At 41.3% G+C, this 12,336-nt stretch overlaps 1 protein-coding gene across 1 annotated transcript in view; it reads right to left on the minus strand.

Moving 5' to 3' along the window:
• The window catches only part of LOC143774986 (uncharacterized), an 862,433-nt gene that overhangs the window by 721,329 nt on the left and 128,768 nt on the right, over positions 1 to 12,336 (minus strand). Inside the window, exon 2 of the mRNA XM_077262800.1 lies at positions 6,794 to 6,925. Within this exon, the coding sequence (XP_077118915.1) occupies positions 6,794 to 6,872 (79 nt within the window). The 5' untranslated portion in view covers positions 6,873 to 6,925. The remainder of the gene's footprint in view (positions 1 to 6,793; positions 6,926 to 12,336) is intronic.

The raw sequence follows: 12,336 nt of genomic DNA on the forward strand, positions 1-12,336 counted from the left end.
TATTTTTGAAATAAAGTTTGTTAAACTTATTTTTTCAATATGGTGATTTTTTTTCTAAGCTTTTACATAATTATATTTAACCAAGACTATAATCTAGCAGTTTCTCTATGACTATTGAGTCTCATCCAATAGGTTGTTCTGTTCTTGTCACAATTCATTATGGGGTTCATGGCAGCTATGGCAGCTAACCGCAATTTAAATATTCTTTTTTCCCTTAGGTCCTGCAAGAGTTAATGTCTGTCTCTTGCTGGCTGTTCTTTTAGGATGGTCAGCTGATGTTGGTTGGTAACCACTCCCACCTTTCTTTGAATTGTCATATGACCCATCAGCTGATCGTCAGTAATAGAGTTCTTCTAAGCAGACCAGCTAGGGGTGAGGACTGGGAGCTCTCCTGTGTTGGTGGTGTTACTGCTGTGGGAGTTTGGATTTCCGATGCCGTATTCTCTGCTGCTGTTGAGCTTAGAAGTAAAGCCTAAAGCTGAGTATTTCTTCCTTTTTCTTCGTCTGTCCCATGTTTCTTTCTTTCCCTGTGTTTTATCATCTGCAGTGGTGAGGCTAACGTCCTTGCCAGCCAGTGCACTAGCCAGGGCACATTGAGGTGGCAATCAGTGACTAGTCACATAACAACAGCAAGGGGAAGGACGTAAGGGGAGCTTATGGACAGGCACAGGTTAGTGTCAGGAGGTATCCCATCTCTCATTCTCTACCATTATGGCCTTCTTCTCCCTTTTCCATTCTGTCGTATTTGTATGCTGTGTTGTCTGCCGGACTTACCCATGTTCGAGCATGACAGCTTTATTTTCAGTCATCTTACTATCACCATTGGCAGATTACAAAAAAAGAAATTCCTATATATAACCAAGAAATGACAATAGGTTTTGGTTGCAGAATGCCACCTCCCTGTGCATAAGTCATGGAGCGTTCCTTGAAGACTCTACCTTAGAAGTCAATGAACATCTCCAGACTATTTTTGTCTATGTAAAACAGGAACACATGAGTCGTGCGTACAGTGAGCAAGCCTGTAGAGACATGTTCACACCACCAAGAGACTTGAAAACACAAAAAAGCACAGTAAAACCGAAAACACAAAAAAGCACAGTAAAACCAAAAACACTCTGTTGCAAAAACATCACAGTGAACAGAAAGTGCTTTTTGTCTATGGTCTATTTGGCTGATGTAAATAAAGCATATCTCAATACAAGATTCCTGCACAAAACAAAAACAAATAACTACAATTAGAAAATAAAGATAAATTAGTTATGAAATACATCAATGAATCTTTTGAATATGTCTATGCATTGGTTTTTACAGCTATTTCTATAATTCTATTATAACTTACAGTAAATTTTAGTATTGAATTCAAACTGTCAAGTTGAGATGAGCGGACATTTGGAAAATCAAATTCACTGACTTTGTGAAATTTGACCCCAAAATTTGGGGGAATACATTTGCATAAATCTCAATACTGGAAAGCTTGCAATTGCTCAGAAAATACACATGGGGTAGAAAGAGAAAAAGAGAGCTCTACTAACTACAGGAGTTTTACGCTTTACAGATGAGAGCGAGAGGACCTTTCTGGAGTCTGTTTGGGAATCTTACTGTGTAGATGGCTGTGGAGGCCATCATACTGTGTGTGGGGAGCTGTGGGAAGGATCATACTGTATAGGAGGCAGTGGTGGCCATCATAATCTGAAGAAGGGATGTGGGAGCATTCTATAGAAAGCTTTCAGTTAAAGATTACCTACTGCATAGTCTATAGCATTAAACACCTGAATTTGGTGACATTAAGCATTAATACTAAGGAAAGCAGTCTGAGGATTTTAAAGTAAGAAAGTGCCCAACATTTTGCCTCATGTCACGATTCCTTTGCTCAGTGTCTGGGACTCGAGGATAGACAGCTCTGTCATCCTATCATGTGCTAGGGTGTGGTGAACTGTTAGTGCTTTAATTGACAGCTTGATTGCCCTATCTGAGACTGTGAGGTGCACAGATTTCCACATGTTCTCCATGTTCTTAGTAATTGCCCTGCTTTTTAGGTGAGCTGTCTGGCCCAGATCATCGACAGACAAAAGTTTATGCTCTTTGGTGTGTGTTCACCTGATCACCTGATCCCTGTGCTTTAAGATCTGATCTCCTGCTGCTGACCTTTGGACCGTATTCTGTCAACCCATTTGTTTTTGCCCCTTTGCATCTGATCTTTCGCTGCTGACCTTTGGTGCGTGTTCTGACTACCCACTTGTTATTGCCTCTTTGCTTATCAGCTATTTTTCTGGTATTCTGACCCAGGAATGTGACAACGTCTTCGTATTTTGCCTTGGCTTACTGCGTGCTTTTTTGGTAATGACCCCGTCTGACTTCGCTGACTCACTGCCTGTCCGTGGGATGTGACACCATCACACCTAATTGTTACATGCAAAAAAAATAGTTGGCCCATTACTTCATAAAATAAATCCTATAGGTGACTTTATATATACAGAGTGATTCAAAATGGATAGTACAAAATTAAAGCCTCAGTGTTCATATCCAAGTAAACATTATATAACACAAATGTATTAACATGAAAAGACACTACCAGATAACTAGGTGGTAGTCCAATTCTGTCCAGACACATTCCACCATATCCTTGGATATGGACTCCACTGTCTGAGTGATACAAATTATTTCTGTAAGGCTACAATGCATTAAGAATAACGCATCACTGAGACAGCAAAGCATATTTCCGAAGATTTTCTGGAATGCAACTGGAAAGAACTGGACTACCATCTAGATGTCTGCCATGTCACCAATGGAAATCCCTTTGAAAATTTGTAGTGTACAGATAAATCTTGGATAGCTTGTGTCTATTGATGTTAATAAATTTGTGTTATGTAATGTTCATTTATGAACACTGAGGCACTAATTTTGCACCGTCCATTTTCGGTATAGGTATACATGGTATTACTATATTTACACTGTAGTGTTAATGTTTGGTGTCCATACGTATTGGATGCAAGTTGGCAAACCATGAAGTACAGTGGAATCAGCTGACTAATATGCATTGTAGTGGTCCATTTTCTACCCTAAGGGTAGATGTCAAAGAAAGAAGGATTAACCATGTTAGATTTCCACATGCCTCATCTTTTTTTTCTCTTGTTGTAAACCTGTATACTCTCAAGACAGTACTGACTTCATAAAACATATATAGGTCATATTAAACACCTAATTTTTTCCACCTTATCTAAGAACAGCATGGTCTAGGGCAGAGACCCTAATTTCAGTGATGCATCATTTACTGGGCGGCTTCATGCAGTCTTTCTAACATAATTGTTGTCATGATCTGGGGTTTGTTACTCATTATTCTCTCCCTGGGATGGTCATGTGGGGGTTAATCTTCCTTGCCACGTTTTGGGATCTGTCTGGCTATTTCAGTATGCTGTAATCTGCAAGCAGTGTCAGTTATAGTTCCTGTCTCTGGCTTGAGCAGTTGACCCCATCATACCCTGATTTATCCTCTGCATGTTTACCAAGGTCCCGTTCCTGTGTTCCCCTGTGACTTTGCTCATTGTAGTTTTTGCTCCCTGTTGTGACCCCTTGGTATTTGACTTGGCTTGTCCTCTGACCTTTTTTCTGTTTTGCATCTCTGGCTTTCCTGGTCCCGATCGGCTCTGACTTCTTTGGCTTGTTTCTGACTACGTGTATTGCTGTGACCTTTGGTACTTCATTCCCTCTCTGTTGCTGACCCGGATTTTTCTGACTACTCCTTCTCCACCTAGTGGCTCCTGCCTGCTGCTCTGTGTTTTCACTGCAAGTGTACCTGTTTTCCTTCATCCGCACCCCCTTGTGGAGGTTGTGTGCTACTGTGCTGGAGCAGGCATTACAATTATTTTATCAGTAGGGGATTATCATTAGAGAACTACTTTGACTGAACAAGTAGTCCAATCACACCCCTTCCCACACCACTGATTGGCAGCTTTCAGCCTATGCACAGTATACACAGAAATCTGTCAATTAGTGGTGTGGACGGGGTTATACAGAGTTGGGAGAACTGTAGACTGACTAGGTATTTAATCAAAACTGTAGCAAGGAGACCAATATGCAATTTATTGCTGGAATCCCTATTGCCCTTACATTATGCTGCGGTCATTATGCTCCAAAACAATAGCGAGATAATTCTTTTAACCCCTTAATGACTGCCAATATGCCTTTTAACGGTGGCAGTTAAGGGGCCTTATTCTTCAGTGCCGCCTTTTAACTGCTCTGAGAAATAAGAGTATAGAGCCCCCCAGCATCAGAAAATCTCTGGGGTCTTGGCTACCAGGGTAGCTGTGACCCCAATGAACATGGCTTGTGTTGTTTTTTAATGTCCCCAGTCTTGTGATCGCCGTTATTCACCAAATAACGGTGATCGCAAAAAAAGTCAGATTTTTTATTAATTTCTCTCTCCTCTGATATGATGTAGCATACCAGCAGATAGAGCCCACCCTGGTAACTCCGCCATCCCCGGACCCTCCTGCTCCATCCCCCAGCCCTCCACATCATCTTCCTAGAAGAAAATGGCTGAGATCTGCCGACAGGCACCCGGCAACAATAGGAGATTTTTCCTATTGGTTCATTTTGATCACTGTGATAGACCCTATCACAGTAATCAAAATAAAAAATAGTAAATCAAACCTTCCTTTGTCACCCCTTGTATTTTTTTTCCATTTTTTACAGTTAGGGTTGGGGTTAGAGCTAGAGTTAGGGCTGGACTAGAGTAAGGGTTGAGGCTAAGGTTAGGGTTGGGGTTACGGTTAGAGCTAGGGTTAGGGTTAGGCTAGGGTTAGGGTTGTGCTGGGGTTATGGTGGTGTTGTGGTTAGGGTTGTGGTTAGGGTTAGGGTTGTATTGGGGTTATGGTTGTGGTTGGGGTTAGGGTTGGGATTAGGGATAGTGGTGTGTTAGGGTTGAAGTTAGAATTGGCAGTTTCCACTGTTTAGGCACATCAGGGCATCTTTAAACACGACGTGGCACCCACCACTGAATCCAATTTTACATTCAAAAATTCAAATGGTGCTCCTTCTCTTCTGAGTCCGCCATGGACATAAACAGTGGCTTTCCTCCACATATGGGATATCGGCGTACTCAGGAGAAATTGCACAACAAATTTTGTGTTCCATTCTTTCCTGATACTCTTGTGAAAATAAAATAGCTTGCGTTTAAAGTAATTTTTTTGGTGAAAAAAGTAAAATGTTCATTTTTTCTTTCCACATTGCTTTAGTTCTCGTGAAGCACTTGAAGGGTTAATAAACGTATTGAATGTGGTTTTGAGCACCTCGAGGGGTACAGTTTTTAGAATGGTGTCACTTTTGGGTATTTTCTGTCATATTGACCCACCAAAGTCACTTCAAATGTGAAGTGGTCCTTAATAAAAATGGTTTTGTAAATTTTGTTGGAAAAATGAGAAATTGCTGGTCAACTTTTAACCCTTATAATGTCCTAACAAAAAAATATCTTCCACACGAAGGTCAAATGCAGATGAAATTGGAGCCTTAGACAATTGGACACTGTTGCCAAAATAAGCAGGTATGGTGGAAATACAGATTACGTGTAATCTAAGGATATGCTCATGTGGAGTTTTTAGTGGGAATATCAAAAGTACGGTAATACTCAAGAGAAATCCACAACAGAAATCAATATAGATTTCTGCCGATGTTTTCAATTCTGAAACATGCTTTGATGCATTTTTTGATTCTTGAGTCAGGTTTAGTATGGATGCTATTGGAATTTAACAAAAAATAAATTGTCACTCCTTTTTTTCTATGACGCAGTTTTTAAAACTATAAAGAGCAGCAGTTTTTATGTGGATTCTAGAGTTGAATCTATTCCAGAACCCTTGGAAGAAGAGACTCCGTGGGAACATACCCTTAGTCTACAAATACAGTAATTTCAAGCTTTAAGACAACTAAAGTAATTTTGTACTAAAAGAAATTCACTGATTTGATCTTTTAAATTATAAAATGCCGTACCTCCTTTTTTGCTGAGTTATCAATAACAAGAGCATTACATAGTTACATAGTTACATAGTTAGTAAGGCCGAAAAAAGACATTTGTCCATCCAGTTCAGCCTATATTCCATCATAATAAATCCCCAGATCTACGTCCTTCTACAGAACCTAATAATTGTATGATACAATATTGTTCTGCTCCAGGAAGACATCCAGGCCTCTCTTGAACCCCTCAACTGAGTTCGCCATCACCACCTCCTCAGGCAAGCAATTCCAGATTCTCACTGCCCTAACAGTAAAGAATCCTCTTCTATTTTGGTGGAAAAACCTTCTCTCCTCCAGACGCAAAGAATGCCCCCTTGTGCCCGTCACCTTCCTTGGTATAAACAGATCCTCAGCGAGATATTTGTATTGTCCCCTTATATACTTATACATGGTTATTAGATCGCCCCTCAGTCGTCTTTTTTCTAGACTAAATAATCCTAATTTCGCTAATCTATCTGGGTATTGTAGTTCTCCCATCCCCTTTATTAATTTTGTTGCCCTCCTTTGTACTCTCTCTAGTTCCATTATATCCTTCTTGAGCACCGGTGCCCAAAACTGGACACAGTACTCCATTATACAAATTACAGAATATTGTTTCCATTCAAGCTCACATGGTCTTAATAAATCAAAAACATTACAACAAGGCTAGCAAATGTACTCTTCCCATAACAGAATCAGTCCATTCACAGTCATTCAGCGTTTGATCTTATGCCACACAGTTTACATCATATATATTTATAACCATTACATGTGCTCTCTGCTTCTAAAATCATTTTGTTTGCCATACCTTCTAATTGAGCCATTGATGTCCATTCCGTCAAAAGAAAAGTGAGGGTGATAATTCTTAACTGTAGTGATATCATCATAGTATCCAGTTATTTCATTGATCTTGGTTTTATTTCTTCTTATATTACAAGTTCTAGAAAAAAAAAATTATAGTTGGCTTGTATCCGATCAGTGAGTATTAAAATGAACCTCTAGTTTCGTTATACACAAACTAAAATTTAGCAAAATTACATTTTATACAAAGGTAGCAGCACAGTGGCTTAGTGGTTAGCACTGATGCATCGCAGCGCTGGGGTTCTTCGTTCAAATCACACTAAGGACAGCATATGTAAGGAGTTTGTATGTTCTCCCTTTGTTTCCGTGAGTTTCCTCCAGGTACTCCGGTTTCCTCCCACACTACAAAGACATACTAATAGGGAATTTAGATTGTGAGCCCCAATGGGGACAGTGATAATGTATGTAAAGTACTGTAGAATATTATGGTGCTATATAAGCAAAGCATAATAAAAAACGGTTCTAATCTACCTTCATCAACAGAATCACTTATTTAAGCAAAACAGAAGAAATACAAGTCTGAAAACATTTACATGGGATTATACTGAAGCATTTTCTAACCTTAGCTTGCTAATAATATAAGTGAACAGAAGATAATACTTGTCTTTTAATGGGCCATGTAGATGAGCCAAACATCAGAAAACAAGCTTTTGTAGGAACACTAATACCCAACTGGTCATTACCTGGCAAACAAAAAAACATTATGTAACATCCATGTGTCAACATGTTCCAGCTATGACTGCCATGTCTACTAGGCAGCGTGGTGTTAAGGAGGCAGTTTAGAGGTTAATCTTGATTGCTTTTCTGCAGGAGCCATGGGCAGAGTTCCTGACTATTTGAGCCTTCAGCAGTCAGTCCATGTGTGACATGCAGAAGTAGTGCTGAGTGCTGTTGCTTCAAAAGCATCCAGCAATTAGAGAGGTTTCATCACCTGGGTCAGCATGTGTAAAAGAGCCATTAGAGCCATAGCGTCTTCTCAGGAGAAGTACAAACCAGAGTGCTAGTGCTTACATGTCATGCAAATTCACTACAAAATAGTGCAAGCAATTATACCATTATCACAATAGTGCATATAAAGCAATGTTGGCAGTCATGCAACCACAGAAAAACATAGGCCCAGATTCATTAAAGGGGTATACTGAAGTTATCACTTAAGCAGCTCAGAGCTATGTAGTCTCTTTATTTCCTGGTTGTTTGGGAGGCTAGTGCTCCTCCTTGAATGACAGTTTTGACCCAAGAGCTTTGTCCTGTTGCTACAAATTAACAGTCTGTCATCATTTTCTCTGAGTCTACTCTGTTATCACTGTTACACTTAACAGGGCATTTGTACAGGCACAAGGCTCTTGAAAGTGAAAGCTGTGATTAGGAGAACTGCTCTGGAAATTGAAGATGCTGGGTGTTGTAGGGAAAAAGTAAGGTTGTGATTAAGCAGGACTGACAAGAGCCCTCTCAGGAGCTGAAAATGAGGGTGGTGGTGAGCAACTAACTGGTGCATAGAATTCAATCGGCATAGGAAAGGTGACTAGGATGTTAAGAGTTAACTCCTCTACTGAAATGTAACTGTTCCATACACTCAGCTAGACTTGGTTGGTAGCACTTGATGAAAAACCAGCTGTACACTTGGTAGGATATAACCTATCACAGCAGGAGAATGAAAGCAGATAGAAAAAGCAAGTCAATTGCAAATTTGCTTATTTTCATGCTATATGACAAAGTAAAACAATTTAATAACATAAGAATACCAATTGAAGATGTGCGCACCAGAATTCTAACATAAAATACCTTAATAAGTTTCATTAATTTTGCCCAATTTGGAGGTTGTGCAAAAATATTGCGACTTCTGGCGTTTATACACCAGTACTGACCATCTACTTTAAAAAGGCCATAGCATGGCTGTAATGGTCTTTGACTGGAGTACATTTCTGACAATTAAGCTGAGATTAGCGTGCACCTCAAATTGAATTAGGAACACCTATTGATCACTATTCACATATATAGACATGCTTTCTTTGGTTGTCTGTTGCTTTCCTTCTGTGTAATTGTCAAAGTTTTGCATTCACTCCTGTCAATTTATCATCTCTCTCTAATTGTGTTACATGTCCTGTGACTCCTGCCTTCTGGTCTCACACGGTATCTTTCAAAAGCAATTAAAAGTGTATAAATATTGAACAAGATGTATCTGACCTTGGTCTGTGTGTGCAGCATTGTCAAGTGCAGCTTTTAAGTGCATATCAGAAATATACCAAAAATGTCCCAGAAGTGACTGGAAGATAAAAGCTACAACTGTCTATTAACTGTGCTTTCCTCTTTAACTCCCACACTTACTTTTCACGATGCTTATTTATGCCCTCCCAGTTTTTGCTCCACTAATCCTTTCTTTACTTAGCTAATTCCAAACCCCAGCAGTCTCTCTCTTTTTAGCTCACCTTGCCTTTTGCCTCTTCACCTAAACTCATCTGCAGACCTACTCCATAACTCGCTTCTACTAAAACAAAAAAACAAGCTGGATACTCTTGTCTTCTCACCTCTTCTCTTGCTCACTACTTCACAACTGATACCCCTCATTAATTCTCCCTTCTATCACTCTCCACCTACTAAAACAACCCCAATCTCATGCAACATCAAACCCATTCCTGCCATCCATCAGCCTGCAGCTGCCAAACTCCTGTTCCTTGCTTCATCTTTTGGTCTTACTCAGTGGTCCTACGCAACCACCCACACAGACAGACATGCATTAGATTATCTTCACCGGCCTCTGCTCCCTACATAATTTCACGGCCTCGCCACTCCCCCTATCTGACCACATCTACTCACTTTCTCATCCTTGTCCTTCTTACCTGCCTGTTGTGAATTCCGTTCTCGAACTCCCTCCTGTGGTCATGAATGGTACTTCGGTGAGTTCTGTCCGTGGACTCCCTCTGGTGGCTGTGAGTGGAGCTGCTGGTTCTGAGATTCCTTCTCCAGCTGCCCTCGTTTGGGGCTAGGCTGATTCTCTATTTAACTCCACTCAGATCGTTACTCCATGCCAGCTGTCAATGTTCTAGTACTGGTTCAGATCTCTCCTGGATCTTTCTGAGGACCTGTCTACTCCAGCACAAGCTAAGTTCCTGCTTGTTCATTTGTTACATATGGTTTTTCTTGCTAAGTTCTAGTCCAGCTTGCTATCATGAAACTACCTGGCTAGCTGGAAGCTCTGGGGGTGCAGAGTGGCACCACCGCATCGTGAGTCGGTGCGGGGGTATTTTTTGCACACTCTGCGTGGTTTTTGTAGCTTTTTGTGTTGACCGCAAAGATCCCTTTTCTATCCTCAATCTGTTTAGTTAGACTGGCCTCTCTTTGCTAAAACCTATTTCATCCTGTGTTTGTGATTTCCTCTTATCTCACAGTCAATACTTGTGGGAGGGCTGCTTTTACCTTTGGGGAAATTTCTCTGAGGCAAGTAAGGCTTTGTTTCCTTTCTTTAGGGGTAGTTAGCTCTTAGGCTGTGAAGAGGCGTCTAGGCAGAGTCAGGCACGCTCCACGGCTGTTTCTAGTTGTGTTGATAGGAGTAGGGTTTGCAGTCAGCAGAGTTCCCATTTCCCCAGAGCTCGTCCTGGTTCCGTGTTTAACTATCAGGTCATTCCTGGTGCACCTAACCACCAGGTCCATAACAGTACAGCTGGCCCACAAAGTGTTAATGCATCTCAATAGAGGGAAAAGAGAAGCTCTGAGACCATTTTTTTTTTTTTCTCTGCAGTGTGTTTTGCCTTTTTTTTCCCCCTTAAACTCTGGGTGGTTCAGAACTTAGGTGTGGATATGGACATTCAAGGTTTGTCCTCTAGTGTAGATCAACTCGCTGCAAGGGTACAAAACATTCAAGATTATGTAGTTCAGAATCCTATGTTGGAGCCTAGAATTCCAATTCCTGATTTGTTTTCTGGGGATAGATCTAAATTTCAGAATTTCAAAAACAATTGTAAACTGTTTCTTGCTCTGAAACCCCGCTCTTCTGGTGACCCTATTCAGCAAGTAAGAATCATTATTTCTTTGTTGCGTGGCGACCCTCAAGACTGGGCATTCGCCCTGGCGCCAGGAGATCCTGCATTGCGTAATGTAGATCCGTTTTTTCTGGCGCTCGGTTTGCTTTATGATGAACCGAATTCGGTGGATCAGGCAGAGAAAATTTTGCTGGATTTGTGTCAGGGTCAGGATGAAGCGGAGGTATATTGCCAGAAGTTCAGAAAGTGGTCTGTGCTTACTCAGTGGAATGAGTGTGCCCTGGCAGCAATTTTCAGAAAGGGTCTTTCTGAAGCCCTTAAGGATGTTATGGTGGGGTTCCCCACACCTGCTGGTCTGAATGAAACAATGTCCTTGGCCATACAGATTGATCGGCGCTTACGTGAGCGCAAAACTGTGCACCATTTGGCGGTATCCTCTGAGCAGAGGCCTGAGCCTATGCAATGTGATAGGACTTTGACCAGAGCTGAACGGCAAGAACATAGACGTCAGAAGGGGCTGTGTTTTTACTGTGGTGACTCCACTCATACTATCTCTGATTGTCCTAAGCGCACTAAGCGGTTCGCTAGGTCCGTCACCATTGGTACTGTACAGCCTAAATTTCTTCTGTCCGTTACTCTGATTTGCTCTTTGTCATCCTATTCTGTTATGGCATTTGTGGATTCAGGCGCTGCCCTGAATTTGATGGACTTGGAGTTTGCCAGGCGCTGTGGATTTTTCTTGGAGCCCTTGCAGCATCCCATTCCTTTGAGGGGAATTGATGCTACGCCTTTGGCCATGAATAAGCCTCAGTACTGGAGGATATTCGCTTTTTGGTGTTGCATAATCTGCATGATGTGGTCGTGTTGGGTTTGCCATGGCTGCAGGTCCATAATCCAGTATTGGATTGGAAATCAATGTCGGTGTCCAGTTGGGGGTGTCAAGGGGTACATGGGGATGTTTCATTATTGTCAATTTCTTCCTCCACTCCTTCTGAAGTCCCTGAGTTTTTGTCGGATTACCGGGATGTATTTGATGAGCCCAAGTCTAGTACCCTACCTCCTCATAGGGATTGTGATTGTGATTGTGCTATTAATTTGATTCCTGGTAGCAAGTTCCCTAAGGGACGACTTTTCAATTTGTCTGTGCCAGAACACGCCGCTATGCGGAGTTATATAAAGGAGTCCTTGGAGAAAGGGCATATTCGCCTGTCATCATTACCATTGGGAGCAGGGTTCTTTTTTGTGGCCAAGAAGGATGGTTCTCTGAGACCTTGTATAGATTATCGCCTTCTTAATAAAATCACGGTCAAATTTCAGTACCCTTTGCCTCTACTGTCTGATTTATTTGCTCGGATTAAGGGGGCTAGTTGGTTCACCAAGATAGACCTTTGAGGGGCGTATAATCTCGTGCGTATTAAACAGGGCGATGAATGGAAAACAGCATTTAATACGCCCGAGGGCCATTTTGAGTACCTGGTGATGCCATTCGGCCTTTCTAATGCTCCTTCTGTGT

Source organism: Ranitomeya variabilis, chromosome 5 (genome assembly GCF_051348905.1).
Source record: "Ranitomeya variabilis isolate aRanVar5 chromosome 5, aRanVar5.hap1, whole genome shotgun sequence".
Classification (NCBI taxonomy): domain Eukaryota; kingdom Metazoa; phylum Chordata; class Amphibia; order Anura; family Dendrobatidae; genus Ranitomeya; species Ranitomeya variabilis.